General features: G+C 45.5%; 1 protein-coding gene across 2 annotated transcripts in view; it reads right to left on the bottom strand.

Moving 5' to 3' along the window:
• The window catches only part of LOC147123562 (uncharacterized), a 119,075-nt gene that overhangs the window by 13,226 nt on the left and 90,251 nt on the right, over window positions 1-15,598 (bottom strand). The window contains exons 13-14 of one of the 2 annotated variants that reach the window (XM_085974647.1): window positions 13,139-13,247; window positions 237-400 (exon numbers count right to left, since the gene is read on the bottom strand). In XM_085974647.1, the coding sequence (XP_085830773.1) occupies window positions 237-400; window positions 13,139-13,247 (273 nt within the window). The remainder of the gene's footprint in view (window positions 1-236; window positions 401-13,138; window positions 13,248-15,598) is intronic. The other variant, XM_085974656.1, reaches the window with a different exon arrangement.

Here is a 15,598-nt window from a genome sequence, read left to right as displayed (position 1 = left end):
GGCATTGCTTCATACTGAAAGCATTCACTTAAGTTTTCCTTCTCTTTTAATACTCCTAACTAGAGAAGGAAGAAAGCAAAAAGGAAAGCGAATAATGTAGTGAGTTAGGGGGTGGAATAAATCCTGTCAAATTGAAAGTTAAATCAATAGTTTCATTAAGTCATAGACTTATGATCGGTTGCTGAAAGTGCTAATGTATTAATTTGATAACATGAATCATTCAGTGGCTGCCTCACTTGAGCTGTTTCTGTAAATTGGAGATTTGCATTCTGAGCTGTTCGCTCAACTCCTCCTGTTCCTCAAACTCTCTTTGGTCTCGTCTGCAATGAGCATCAAGCCGCTCGATCTCTTCCTCACTTTCATTCAATTGCCGTTTGAGGGTCTTTATACGTAAAAAAAACTGTAAAAGACAATTTTTAAAAAAACATAGGGAGTTAGAGGATATCACACAGTTCATCAAAGTCAGAAAATGTTGCATTTTCTTTTTTATTTCAGATTTCCACCATTTGCAATTTTTCTTTTTTAATGTCCATGTGAACTAAAGGCCTCTCTCTGACCGCACTGTATCAGGATTCCACAGAAGAGATTGCAATCGCACCAGGTAATGCTTAAGAATCAGGAGTGCTGCTCACTTCAGAAAGGATAGATTTTCAACAGCCGCATCTTCTTTGTTGCTAGAAAAGATGACAGGGTAGCTTTTCCTCTTTGTTGCACTTGGGGAGTCAGGTTAGGAGGGACAGTAAGTAGTGCCGATGGGAGCAGGAAACTGCAAAGGGGCACAGACAGATTAAATGGACGGAATTTTCACAGGAAAAAAAACAGGTGGATTGGAGGCATGAGAGGGAAGTGAAAGTTGTAAAAATATAAAACCCGACCGCAACACACCTCCAACCCGACCACTTTCACCTTTTACTCAGGCGGGGTGGGTGGGCGGGCTGCCAACCCACTGCCAGGAAGCGGGTTGGCAATTTAAATATGATAATGAAGCCTGAAGCCTCTACTGGGTCAAAATCCTGGAACTCCCTCCCTACAAGCATTGTGGGAGTATCTTCACCACACGGACTGCAGCGGCTCAAGGAGGCAGCTCACCACCACCTTCTCAAGGTCAATTAGGGATGGGCAATAAATGCTGGCCTTGCCAGCGACGCCCAAAACCCATGATCAAATTTTTAAAAACTTTAACCTGCTGTGCTGGTTTTACTGCAGGCGGCCGGGGATCCCTGGGCTCGGGATTCCCGGTGGCTGCAACAAGGCGGCTACAGCTTCGGGGAGCAATCCTTGTAGGCCGGGATGAGCAGGAGTGCTTCCTCCCAGCCCCACAAGCTCACCTAGCAGCAGCCTGCAAACCCCCCCCCCCCCAACCACTGGGTCCGGTATTCTGACCCCCCAGGGATCGGAACCCCCCCCCCCACCCCACGGGCTTGGAACACCAACCCCCCACCATCCTGGGCCCAGCACCTAGCTGGTCCTGCGGCCTCCTGGTCCGCGTTCACTGCCTGACTGGAAGCCAGCCTTTACATCGCACGCACGCTGTGGCGTTAAAACTCCATAGCCTGCCGGGAAACCCGAACTTCTGGGTTTCCCGCCGTCTCCTTGGTCCCCCCACACCGTGCGGATGGGAAACAGGAAAATCCCGGCCCACGAGTGGGCAAAACTATGCCAAATGGAATTCAATGTGGGCAAGCATGACATCATCCACTTTGGACTGAAGAAAAATAAATTGGAGTACTTTTTACATGGTAGGTAACTAGCAACTGTAGAGGAGCAAAGAGATTTGGGAGTCCAAGTAAACCAATTATTAAAAGCTAGTAGACAGGTACAAAAAACAATCAAAAAGGCATAAACTAGGCTTGTGTTCCCTTGAGTATAGAAGATTGCGGGGTGATCTGATCAAGGTGTTTAAAATGTTAAAAGGATTTGATAGGAAAGATATGGAGAAACAATTTCCTCTGGCGGAGAAATCAAGAACAAGGGGACATATTCTTAAAATAAGAGCCGGGCCGTTCAGGAGCAAAATCAGGAAGCACATTTTTCCACACAAAGGGTAGAAGAAATCTGGAACTCACTCCCCCAAAAGGCTGTGGAGGCTGGGACAATTGGAGCTTTTGGGACTGAGATTGATAGCTTTTTGATAGGTAAGGGTATCAAGGGATATGGAGCAAAGACGGGTAAATGGAGTTGAGGCGCCGATCAGCCATGATCTAATTAAATGGTGGAGCTGGCTCGAGGGGCTGACCTACGCTTGTTTCCCTTAGCTTCTGTTATCCAGCATCCACAGCCTTTTGGGGGAAAGGATTCCCGGTTTCCACGACCCTCTGTGTGAAAACGTACTTCCTCATTTCACGCCTAAATGGCCTCTTGTTCTGGATTCCCTAACCAGAGGAAGCAGTTTCTCTGTAGCGACCCTATCAAATCCCTTTGTCACTCTAAACATCCCCATTTTGCACATAGTCCACATGAACCTTTCCTCTGCCAAATGTCATCTCCTTACATTTCCTTATATTAAATTGCATCTGTCATTTCTCCATCCATTAATCAATCTTTTAAAGTTCCTTTTGAATTTGTGTGCATTGATATTCACCACTTGCCACATTCCCAATTTGGTACTGTCTGCAAAAATTGGACACTTTGGACACAATTCCTGCCTCTAAATTATTTATAAAAATTATAATCAACAATGGCCCCAACACTGAATCTTGCATCACTCCACAGGTAATTCGTTGGCAACCAGAGACCTGTTTGTGCACTATTACTCATTTTTGTCTAGCAACCAACCATTTGCCAATCTATGTTAAGACATTCCCATCTATCCCATAGGCTTGGACATTATATAGTCACCTGTTATATGGGACAGTGTCAAATGCCTTCCTGAAATTCAAGTAGATAATATCCTCTGGGGGTAATTTTAACTTTGGCCGATGGTGTAAAATGGATGACATCAATTGACCGCCCATTATACACCACGTCTGACTTTCCCTTCCATTGACTTCAAAGGAAAAGAAAATCAGGCAGGATGTATAAAGGGTAGTTAATTCAATATCACCCGTTTTATGCCATCACCCAAAAGTAAAATTACCCCGTGTCTCTCCCCTATCTAATCGGCCTGTCATCGCCTCAAAAAAGTTCAATAAATTAGCCAGGCATGATGTCCCACTCCTAAAACCATGCTGACTGTCTCAGATTAGCTCATTTCCCAAAAGATACTCCCTTATAGTATCCTTCATAATACTTTCAAATGATTTCTAACGGTGGAAATAAGGCTTACATGTCTACAATTTGGTGGTACAAGAAACTCTTTGGCATCCAGTACTGACGTGTTGCCGGTTGATCAAAAATTCCAGATGACGGAGAGGGTTATCTACCGAGGCTATTTTTAACAAAGAAAAATTAAAAAACCAAGAAACATGCAGTATACAGTAATTGGGTACTCACCTATGGAATGTTGCGTTAAATGTATGGTGGATTTTTCTGTTTTAAAGTTAACACCACTCTCTTCCTTTTGCTTGGACCAACTTTTGGGATTTCTATAATGCAATGCAATGACTACCAGCAGCGTGGGAGACACACATACCCCTGTAAAATGGCGGATCAGAAGAGACTACCGGCAGCGCGGGAGAGTCAGACTCCTGTTACAGGGGCATTGAGGTGTTCCGACTTCTGACAGCGCCAAGAAGCCGAGTAGTGGCAGTTTAGAGAACTACCCCCACTGACTAACTCGGCCACCGCGGGAGACTCGGACTCGGACTCGGCAATATTGCCAGTTATTCAGGTGTTGTTTTCGGAGTGAGAATTTTGCCGGTTAATAGAGAATTCTGGATATTTAGGTGCCGTTTAAACAAGAGTTTCCTGTACATCCATTTCACTTTTTTTGAAGATGGGAGTGAGTCACATTCATTATTTTACAATCCTCTGGAATTTAGTCCCGAGTCCAGTGAACTCGGAAAACACTCCGGAAGATGACTCACAATCGTTTGAGCCAATTCCTTCAGAACCCTGGGATGAAAGTTGTCAGTGCCGGGAGACTTATTTACCTTGAACTTCAACAACCTCTCTAATATGTCCTCTCATGATTTTAAGATCTCTCAGTCTACATTTATCTTTAAACAGTAGCCCCAATTCTCCCTCATTTCTTTTGTGACTATTGTTGATAAATAACAGCTAAGAACTTCAGCAATTTCTATATCTTCAGACACCAATTCACCGCTATCATGTTCTAGTGGGCCAACCCCACCTTTGCACCCTTTTTGTTTACTCATGACATACTTGAAGAATGCTTTACTGATCTGCTTTATGTTTCCAACTAGGTTTTCCTTGTGATCTCTCTTTGCAGCCCTTATCTTTGGCACTCCTCAACCTATATGTAACCCCACTATTCAAGAAAGGAGGGAGAAAGAAAACAGGGAACTACAAGCCAGTTAGCCTAATACAGGAAACTTTGTGATATCCGGCACCGACAGGACCAGCGTGTTGCCGATCTATCAAAATTGCCGGACATACAAAGTTAATGTTGAAGCATACGGGGGTTTTCATCTCCGTATCTGACAACAAACACTGTTGCTTAGCAATAGCTACTAAAGAGTCGGCTGCAGCTGCAAGCGTCTGTAGTTGAAGCTGTTGCTATAGCTACAGACCTTGCAGTGGCTGACTGGGAAAAAAAAAGAACGAGATCTAAAAAAAACTTACAGAAAATGGCTCCTGATTTTTGCTGTTAGATCGAGTATTCCGGACATACAACCTCCGGATAAACCAAAGTTTCCTGTATCAGTCGTCGGGAAAATGCTGGAATCCATTATTAAGGAAGTGGTAACAGGGCACTTAGAAAATCATAATATGATTAGGCAGAGTCAACATGGCTTTATGAAAGGGAAATGGTGTTTAACAAATTTATTAGAGATTTTTTGAGGATGTAACTAGCAGGCTAGATAAAGGGGAACCAGTAGATGCAGTATATTTGGATTTCCAAAAGGCATTCGCTAAGGTGCCACAGAAAAGGTTGCTACGCAAGATAAGGGCTCATGGAGTTGGGGGTAATATATTAGCATGGATAGTGGATTGGTTAATGGACAGAAAACAGAGAGTAGGGATAAACGGGTCATTTTCCGGTTGGCAGGCTGTAATTAGTGGGGTGCCGCAAGGATCAGTGCTTGGGTCTCAGCTATTTACAATCTATGTTAATGACTTAGATGAAGGGACCGAGTGCAATGTATCCAAGTTTGCTGATGATATAAAGCTAGGTGTGAAAGTAAGCTGTAAGGAGGACACAAAGAGCCTATACAGGATATAGACCGGTTAAGTGAGTGGGCAATTAGGTAGCAGATGGAGCATAATGTGGAATAATATGAGGCTATTCCCTTTGGTAGGAAGAATAGAAAAACAGAATAATTTTTCAATGCTTAGAAACTATTAAATGTTGGTGTTCATAGAGATTATGGGGTCCTCATACAGGGAGCACAGATACAGGTACAGCAAGCAATTAGGAAGGCAAATGGCATGTTGGCCTTTATTGTATGAGGGTTGGAGTACAAGAATAAGAAAGTCTTACTACAAATGTACAGGGCTTTGCTGAGATCACACCTGGAGTACTGTGCACAGTTTTGATCTCCTTATCTGAGGAAGGACATACATGTCTTAGAGGCAGTGCAATGAAGGTTCACTAGATTGATCACTGGGATGAGAGGGCTGTCCTATGATGAGAGATTGAGTAGATTGGGCCTATACTCTCTGGAGTTTAGAAGAATGAGAACTGAGCTCATTGAAACATACAAGATTCTGAGGGGGATTGACAAGGTAGATGCTGAGTGGTTGTTTCCCCTGGCTGGAGAGTCTAGAACTAGGGGGCATCATCTCAGGATAAGGATTCAACCATTTAAGACTAAGGTGAGGAGGAATTTCTTCACTTAGAGAATTGTGAATCTTTGGAATTCTCTATCTGAAAGGGCTGTGGATGCTGAGTCATTGAGTATATTCAAGGCTGAGATAGATAGATTCTTGGACTCTAGGGGAATCAAGGGATATAGGGATCGGACGGGAAAGTGGTGTTGAGGTCAAAGATCTTATTGAATGGTGGAACAGTCTCAAAGGGCCGTATGGCCTACTCCTGCTATTATCTCTTCTGTTCTTATATTTATAGGTCTAGAAAAGGGAAGACTCAGAGATGACCTAATAGAAGTCTTTAAGATTATGAAAGGGTTTGATAGGGTAGACGTAGACATTTGCTGGGGCAGAACAGAACCAGGGGCCATCAATATAAGATTGTCACTAATAAATCTAATAGGGAATTCAGGAGAAACTTCTTTACCCAGAGAGTGGTTAGAATGTGGAACTCATTACCACAAGGAGTAGTTGAGGTGAATTGCATGGATGCATTTAAGGGGAAGCTAGATGAACACATGAGGGAGAAAAGAATAGAAGGATATTGTAAAGTCTATGGGTTGCATAGCGAAGTAATACACAGACTACAAGAGTAACTTAAACAGGACTTTACCATTCGAAGGTCAGGGCGAATCTGCCCAATAAATTCTGCCACAGCACTTATATACCGGTGTGGTCACCGTCAGTATTACAGTATACAGCAGCCAGGATAAAGTAGTGCCACACCTAAAATAGTTCTCTTAAAGGTGGACGGTTACATACAATAGTTCTCTTAAAGGTAGAACAGTTACATACACTACAATCCTCCCTTTTTAGCTTACAACATACTTATTCCCCATTAACATAACATCATAACATATCCAACTTCATGTTATAACAGTTCACAGAGGTAGTCTCTGCGGAAACAGTTCACAGATTCAGTCTCTGCGGGAAACAGTTCACAGATTCAGTCTCTGATCTTGACTCGGTCCGGACCACGCCTCCGTGGTGTAGTCGGGTCACCTTGCTAGAGGGACTCCTCCCATAGTCCTTCCCTAGACTTAACAGCTTTACTTCCATCACTTCTGAACCAGCATTGCTGACTTTTTTTAAACAAACAAAAAAACAGTTGGATTGCCTTGGGAAATTTTCCTACTTTCCAACTGATTTGGCTCCGTTCGGGGGACCACGTGTGTGATCGGGTAGAGGTAATAATGGTTCAGATGGTTATCATCTTCTGCTTCGTCTTTTCCTTTTTTGCTTCTTGGAGACTCTCGGGGCTCCATTGTCAGCTGCCAGCTGTAACGCCACCATCTCCCTATGTTCCTTAGACTTTAAGTGATTCATCCTGATTTCGGCACTTTGGGAGTTCTCGGCACAAGCTGGGCAGACCAGGTCCTCGTAATATTCAGTGTCACTCAACAGATCATGGTAATATTCGGTGTCGTCCTGAGCTAGGCCAGCGAGAGGGTCTTCTATTTCCTCCTTACCCAGCTGGACGTTAGCCAGCTTTTGTTCCAAATCCAGACATCTTTCCTGAAGAGACTTCTTCATGTGTTCCGCTTCATCCAGCTTTTTCTGGGCTTTCAGCAAGTCTTTTACTAATGACCTCATTTGTGATTTCAATACTTCAACTTCCTTCGGAGATTGATTGATCGGACTATTCAATCCCTCTACTGAAGTAGCTGTTTCAGCATTCTGTTGTTCTACATTGACGTGAGTCAGCGTACTTTTGGCATCCAAGGGCTGCTCTGCTGCAGTCTTCTCCGTCTGTGTTGCCACTTCAGCTATTTCAATAACTTTTGAGAGCTCCGAACCCCTTTTCTTTGAAGATTGAGGCTCGTGTTCAAGTTTTTCCCATTTCAGAGTCTTGTCCCTCAGCATATGAAGGAGTTGGCTGACTGTTAACTCTTCTGCCATCATCCCTTTCCCATTCGCTGCAGGGCTGTTTATAACCTTGCCCTGGAGGAGTTGGCTGACTGTTAACTCTTCTGCCATCATCCATTTCCCATTAGCTGCAGGGCTGTTTAGAACCTTGCCCTGGGGCTCCTTTGCTGTTTCTACTTCGCCATCATCCGCAGCCCCCACCATTCGAATTTCCACAATTGAATCGTCCGGTGATGCTGCACCCGACTTCAGTAGGAGCTCGGAATTCATGGCGACCAAATCAGCCTTTTCTGCCTGCAACCTGCTAACAAGCACCTTCAGTTGCTGAACATCTTGCTCCACCAGATTAGAGCACGCACCTTCAGAGACCGAATCAGCTTTGATTCGTTTGGCCTCCTCGCGCAGACGGTTTGTGTGCTCCTGCTCCATTTTCTCCCTCAGCTGCTTCTGTTGTCTTTCCAGATTCTCCCACTCTGTGTCCAAGGACTTTTTCATTGCTGTTATCTCTTGCTCAAGACGGCGACTCAATTGTTCTAATTGCTGTTGTAATTTGAAATAAAGTTGAGTTCGAGCCCGGTGTTCCTCAATAATGTATATGTCTGTAAACTGGACAGACTCAGAATTCTCTGTCAAACTATGTTGTTGTTGTTCAGTGGAATTCTGTTCTGAAACTTTGTTCTCCTCTGGCGCATAAGCCTTTATGCACGCCTTCGTTTTTCCAACCTCAGTCAGCAAGTCCATTTTAGCCTTGTCTTTCATACTTGGGCTGGTCTTATCGTCATCCGTTTCAGAGTTTGAGCTGATTGTCTGCACCGAGTCCTCACTCGTTATTGCTTTTAGGTAGTGCCATTCCATGTCTATTTTCTTGATCCACTCCCGTCCTAGAAGTGGTGGTCCTCCCTCAGGTAGTACATATAAGTCCATTCCTGGGTGTTCTTTGCCCCTGTCTCTCACCTTGACTCTTATCTTCCCCATGGGGTATACTTTATGCCCCATGTATGTCTGCAATACGAACTTGGTATCTCTCAAGGGTATATGTGAGAATAGGCGGTTGTAATCCCTTCGATTTATGACTGATAGGGCTGATCCAGTGTCCAACTCCATTTTCACTTGGACTCCGGCTATTTTTAGCATGACCCAGATAGTTTGTAGGTCAGCTTTCTTACTCACATTGTGAATTCTCAGACTACCCAGTTCCTGGCCGTTTGGGTCTGAATTCGAATTCTGTTCGTCTGAACTCTTCTCAACCACCTTGTGTACTTTGTTGTACTTTCCCTGTGATGGCTTTTTTTGGTTGTTGGTCTTCTTTCCTGACCGGCATACTTTAGCTATGTGACCCAGTTTGCCACATTTTCTACATTCCTGGTTTTTAAACCAGCATTGGTTCTGGTCGTGTGTTGTCTTCCCACAACGATAACATTTCGTTGTACCCGAAGTAATTTGATCCACACTGAGTACCGCTGCCTTTTGCTGCATTTCCGCAGTTCCTTTCGCTGCGGCTTCGTGCGATGCTGCAATAAGGACAGCCCTCTCAAGTGTAAGGTCGTTCTCTTCGAGTAGTCGCTTTTGCGTTCCTTCCTTCGACAACCCGCACACGAACTTGTCTCGCAATACCTCTGTCAGATTTCCTCCAAACTGGCAGTATTTCGCTAGCCTACGCAGTTCGACCAAGTATTCCGCGTTGCTTTCCTCTTTCCGTTGCGTTCTCGCATAAAATTTGAATCGTTCCGCCAACATCAGCGGTGTGGGGTTCAAGTGATCCTTCAGAACAGCAACAATATTATCGAAAGTCTGATCCGCCGGTTTAGCTGGTGATAGAAGATGCTTCAATAACCCATATGTCTTCGCGCCCATCGAGTTTAGCAAGGTTATAGCTTTATCATCTTCTATTTTATTGGCCTCACAATATATCTCGATACGTCCTACGTACGTGGTCCAATCTTCCACCTCGGCATCGAAGTTGTTGATGTTACCATGCTTAGACATCTTCACTATCTCTCACTATCTTTCTGCGAAACAACAGGATTTCTCTTTAACTTTTTAACTTTTTTTTTCCAAAAATGGCGGTTTCCCGCGCTTGTCTTCTTCCCCGCCTACTGGCAAAATGGCGGTTTCCCGCGCTTGTCTTCTTCCCCCCTACTGGCAAAATGGCGGTTTCCCGCTCCTGGCTTCTTCTTCTGGTGGGAGGGGTAAGCTTTGCCCTCGGGCGACGACCGCTGGTTTACGGGGTTTGTAGCCTGTGCGCCGGCTTCAGTTTATTCTGAAGCGCGCGCTAGAAAAGCCGATCGCGTTCCTTGTTTCCCCCCCCCTTCTTCTTTTCGGCAGGGGCAACCGGCGCTGGGGACAACCAGTTGGCGTCGGACAGATCCAGCTCCTGGTCCTTCACGGCAGCTGCTGCAAGCCACTGGCCGGAACCTCGCTCGGTCTCTCTCTCGGGCTCTGTCTCTCCCGCTCGCGCGGCTCTCGCTCGCTCTCTCTCGGGCTCTGTCTCTCCCGCTCGCACGGCTCTCGCTCGCTCTCTCTCGGGCTCTGTCTCTCCCGCTCGCTCGACTCTCGCTCGCTCTCTCTCGGGCTCTGTCTCTCCCGCTCGCGCGGCTCTCCCTCAGCGGCTTTAAACGCCTCTCCCAGACCTCCCGCAGTCCGGTCCTTTCCTCCCCGGCTGCGGCTGATTCTTTGCGGGTTATTTAGTTATTTATTTATTTATTGCCTCCGCGCCTTATGATCCCGGTCGCAGCGCCTCGCGCCCTCGGTAGGTGCCCGGCCTTTTTCGCTCCAATCGCGCCTCCCAGCCCTGTCGCAGTCCGGTGCTTTCCTCCCCGGCTGCGGCTGAGTTCTCCGTGGCTTATTTATGTTTATATCTTCCCGCGCCTTACGATCCCGGTCGCAGCGCCTCGTGGTCGCGGTATTTGTCCGGCCTTTTTCGCCGTCGCGGTCTAGTCGTCTCACGACGCTCCCCAGCCCGCTTGTACCGCGGCTTCTGCTCCACGCTGCCCCAGTCTCAGCGCCTCTAGGCCCGACTTCTGTCCGGCTCCTTTCCCCCTCGACCGTGGTCGAGTGCACCGCCCTTATCCTCCGTTTATTTGTTTCTATTTTCCCTTTACTCACAGTCACCGTGGCCGACTTACTTCTCGTGTTGATCGGCTCACTCACCACCGTGGCAGAAGGGACAATCCGTGCCTGTTGCTGATGGAAGACTTCGTGTTTGAAATCTTCCTCCTTTCTTGGTCTGCAGACTCGAGTTTTCTCTCAGCAAAACGACGAGGGCGGGTGCCTCTTCTCGACGCTCGTTTACTTCTTCAGAAGTATTGTTGCCGCAGGGTAAGATCGAACTCGTCGCCACTGTAAAGTCTGTGGGTTGTATAGCGAAGTAATACACAGACTACAAGAGTAACTTAAACAGGACTTTACTATTCGAAGGTCAGGGCGAATCTGCCCAATAAATTCTGCCACAGCACTTATATACCGGTGTGGTCACCGTCGGTATTACAGTATACAGCAGCCAGGATAAAGTAGTGCCACACCTAAAATAGTTCTCTTAAAGGTGGACGGTTACATACAATAGTTCTCTTAAAGGTAGAACAGTTACATACACTACAGATATGTTGATGGGGTTCGATGTAGAAGGGTGGGAGGAGGTTCCTGTGGAGTATAAACACTGGCATGAACCTGTTGGGCTGAAAGACCTGTTTCTGTGCTGTAAATACTACGTAATCTCCTTCTCCTATTCTTTTCCTGAACATTTCAAGCATTTATATTCTTTCTTTGTCTTTCTCCCTAATGCTTTTCTTAGTAAGACAATCTAGTTTCACTCTTGTATTCTATCCCTGACTTTGTTCAGTGACAGTTCCTTTTGCATCTTAAAAAGAACTATGGGCAGGATTTTCATTGGGCCGTGGAGGCGGGATTGGAGGCATGCGGGGAGTTAAAATCCCGAAATCGGGGGTCCTGACCCCATCCCACACCCAACCCGCCTCCATGCCCGTTTCAAAGGAGGCGGGTGCCCGCCCCGCACTGGGACCCGCCTCCCCGAGGCGGGAATGGGATTACTGCCAAATAACTGCCTATTAACAGGTAGTTAACAGGCAGTTTTTAGCCTAATCCCTATTTTTAATGTTGAAGCGTGGGATTCCCGACGGCTCCAAACCACGCCAAGTTAGAGGAGGCGGACCATCGGGATGAAGGGCTTGGAGGGGTTGAGATGTCCGGTGTTCAGGTGAGTGATGGGTGCATGCGTGCAAAGGTAAGTGTGTTTGGTGTGTGTAAAGTGTTTAAATAAGTTTTACTTACATGTACTTACCTTTACAGCCTTCCTTCCTTCAGGTCTCAGGAGTCCCTCATCTCACTAGCACAGAAAGCAGAACGGCTGCGAGCTGTCAAAAATTGCAGCATTCAGCTTTCTGTTCTGGGGAGATCTCTCATTCATCCTGAGAGGGCGGAATTAACGTGTAGTACAGATTGTCAGTGTTTCACAGCTGTGAAACGCTGATATTTCATCTGCCAAAAGGTCTTGACAGATGAAATTTCAATCTGACGTCACCTGTTGCCGGGTGGCCCTTAATTGGCCTGCTGAGCCCGCTGGGTGGGCTCAACAAGGTCAATCAAGTCTAAATCGCGTGGATTGGCTAGAACTCGATGGAGGCGGGACTACAACCCTGAAAGTTGTAGTCCCGCCTCCTACCCAACTTCTCAATGAAAATCCAGCCCTATCTCTTTGAAGCTATTGCACTTTCCTTCCACATTGTTTCCTTTCAATATCTCTACCCATTTTACTATTCCCATGCATTTACTCTTCCCTCAAAATCAGATATTCTTTTGAAATAACTTTTTAACTGGCTTCCTATTGCTTTCTACCCTTATGACTACCCTGAATCTCAGAACTTATGGCCACTAGATCCTAAATGTTCCCTTACTTCTACTTTGCTAAAGAGGGGGAAAAGCAGCCTGGGTTCAAGCTGCTGACTGCTATCCAGTGAATCCAGCTGTGAGTGAGCAGATGTTGAGAGTGAACAGGATTGGGCATGGTTTCAGAGAGTCCCGATGATGAAATAGCCTACATTGGCTAGGCTTACACATTAAGAACGCACACTTGGGTAAGGTACCAGAGGGCAGCCTGGGTCCATGTAACCATATTGCAGCATGAGTCAGCATCTTCTGGAGGGGTGGGGATGGAAAGAAACTGAGAAACGACTGCTTTGTGTAGACCGGAAAAAATTGGAGGGAGCAAAGATGAAAAACAAAACAGTAGTTCCTGCATTTGTATATAAGGTGCTGCATTAAAAACATTGGAAATGCACAGCAGGTTGGCCAGCATCTGAAGAAACATATCTTAACACTTTCAGGTGGAATTACAGAGCCACTGTTATTTTTCTCACAGAGATAGTTTAATAGTCCAGTGTGATACCTGATTCCTGTCCTCCTCAAACTGCTGGTGATCTTCATTGATTTCCTGTGTCAGCTCCTGCAGTTTCTTCTCCATCTTGTGAACAAGGGCCAGGAGCACAGCTTTCTCCCTAGGGCACAACAGGCTTAAATCACCTCACTCATCCGAAAACAACCAATAATACATTAGCTGGGAACCAGGAAGTGCGACATGTCACATTATTGGCTTATTGAGCATCTCTGATTTTCATCACACCACCAATGGCGGCCGTGTCTTCAGCTGCCTCGGCCCTGAGCTCTGGAAATTCCCTCCCCAAACCTCTTCGCCTCTTTAGCTCTCTCTCCTCCTTTAAGTTGCTCTTTAAAACCTACCTCTTTGACCAATCTGTTGGTCATCTACCCTAATATCTTCATATGTGGCTCAGTGTCAAATTTTGTTTGATAACGCTCCTGTGAAGCGCCTTGGGACGTTTTACTACGTTAAAGGTGCAATATAAATGCAAGTTGTTGTTGTTATTGTTGTTGCATCATGTTAAATGAGAATCTGAATTCTAATCCCACTATTGACCATTAAGCATGGACCACCTCCAATTGGCAAGTTTCTGATATTAGTGGAGTATCAGACACAGCACAGAATGGAGGCAAGGTTCCACCATTTCCTACATTACAACAGTGATTCAAAAGTACTTCATTGGTTGGAAGGCGCTTTGGGACGCCCTGAGGTTGTGAAAGGCGCTATAGAAATGCAACTTCTTTCTTTTTTTCTTCCACCATGCTCTGAATTCCAGCCGATGTCTGTTCAAATCAATCAGGTAACCAACAACACAAATGATGGACAATTCGAAGGGATCTTCACACTGCACATAAATGCTGCAACCAAGCTGTACACACAATTTACAGCACAGTGGAGAGAAAAGAATAAGTAAGGGAACGTTTGGGTGGTGGTGGTGGTGGGGGATTCAGGTGGAAAGAGAGGATGCAGGTGAACTGACTGAAAAGAAGATGAAATCAGCAGAATGCCAGAGTGACAAGAGCAAAATATTGTTTAGGGAAGAAGGAGAAACTGAAGATATACAAGAATTAAACTAATAGAAAGAAGATTCTACAAGGTGGACAGTTGGAATCATGAAACTGGTCAAATGAAAAAATGAAGGCTGAAAACAGTAGTAAACACTTAAACCAGAAACATAGTGAAATACAGTGACGCAGTTGCACTGGCAGAAGGGTCAGTAACCAGAGGACACAGACGTAAGGTAATTGGCACAAGAACCAGAGGGGAGATGAGGAGAAATTTCATTATGCAGCACGTTGTTGTGATCTGGAATGTACTGCCTGAAAGGGTGGTGGAAGCAAATTTAATAGTAGCTTTCAAAAGGGAATTAGATATATACTTGAAAAGGAAAAAAAATGCAGGGATATGGAGAAACAGCAGGGGACTAATTGAATAGCTCTTTCAAAACGCTGGCACAGGCATCATGGGCTGAATGGCCTCCTTCTGTGCTGTATGATTATGATTCCATGATATCAAAGAGTAAGAGGAAAAGGAGGAACTTTACATGGCTAGAAATAGAAAATTACTGATAATCAAAGCGAATGGCAAATGTGATTGTTAGTTACTAGATGGATTTAATATTGGTTTACATCAGAATTAATTTAGAAATTGGTGCTGTATTTATTAAACCTTAATATGAATATTTTGTATTGGTGTAAAAAGTTTGTATGTAGGGGTCAAAGTTAAGATTGTGAAGGGGTTGGATCGGGTGGATGCGGGGAAGGTGTTCCAGATGATGGGTGAAACTAGAACTAGGGGGCATAGTCTTAGAATAAGGGGCTGCTCTTTCAAAACTGAGATGAGGAGGAACTACTTCACTCAGAGGGTGGTAGGTCCATGGAATATGCTGCCCCAAAAAGCTGTCGAAGCTACATCATTACATAAATTTAAAACAGAAATAGACAGTTTCCTAGTAGAAAAGGGAATTAAGGGTTACGGGGAGCGGGCAGGAATTTGGACATGAGTCTAGGTTCGGATAGGTCATGGCCCTGTGGGTAGCGGTGCGGGCCCAGGGGCCGTGTAGCCTGATCCTGCTCCTGTTTTTCGTGTGTCTAATGCTGTTAGATTCAGGAGATAGTCCTGTCATAGTGGATTGGCGGTTAGGATCAGATCAGCCATGATCTTATTGAATGGCGGAGCAGGCTCGAGGGGCCAATTGGCCTACTCCTGCTCCTATTTCTTATGTTCTTATGGAACCGAATTTCGGGTCCGGGGCACTACCGGGACGATGCGCAGGACGCAGGAGATCATGGCGCTAGGGGTTACTGCCGCTGCAAACCTCCAGCTGAATTTAGAGGGAGTCGCTTCTTTCACCGCGCCCAGGCGGTAAGTCGTTAGCAACCTGTTATTGCCCCCTGGAGGCGCTAACCAACCAAATTTCTCAAAATTCATTTGGTTAGCACCTCCATAGGGTGATAACGGGGTGCTAAC

Source organism: Somniosus microcephalus, chromosome 2, assembly GCF_052327205.1.
Source record: "Somniosus microcephalus isolate GS21.2 chromosome 2, FLI_Smic_1.0, whole genome shotgun sequence".
Lineage (NCBI taxonomy): Eukaryota > Metazoa > Chordata > Chondrichthyes > Squaliformes > Somniosidae > Somniosus > Somniosus microcephalus.
The sequence above is the reverse complement of the archived record's forward strand: the minus strand, read 5'-3'. Positions and strand labels throughout refer to the sequence as shown.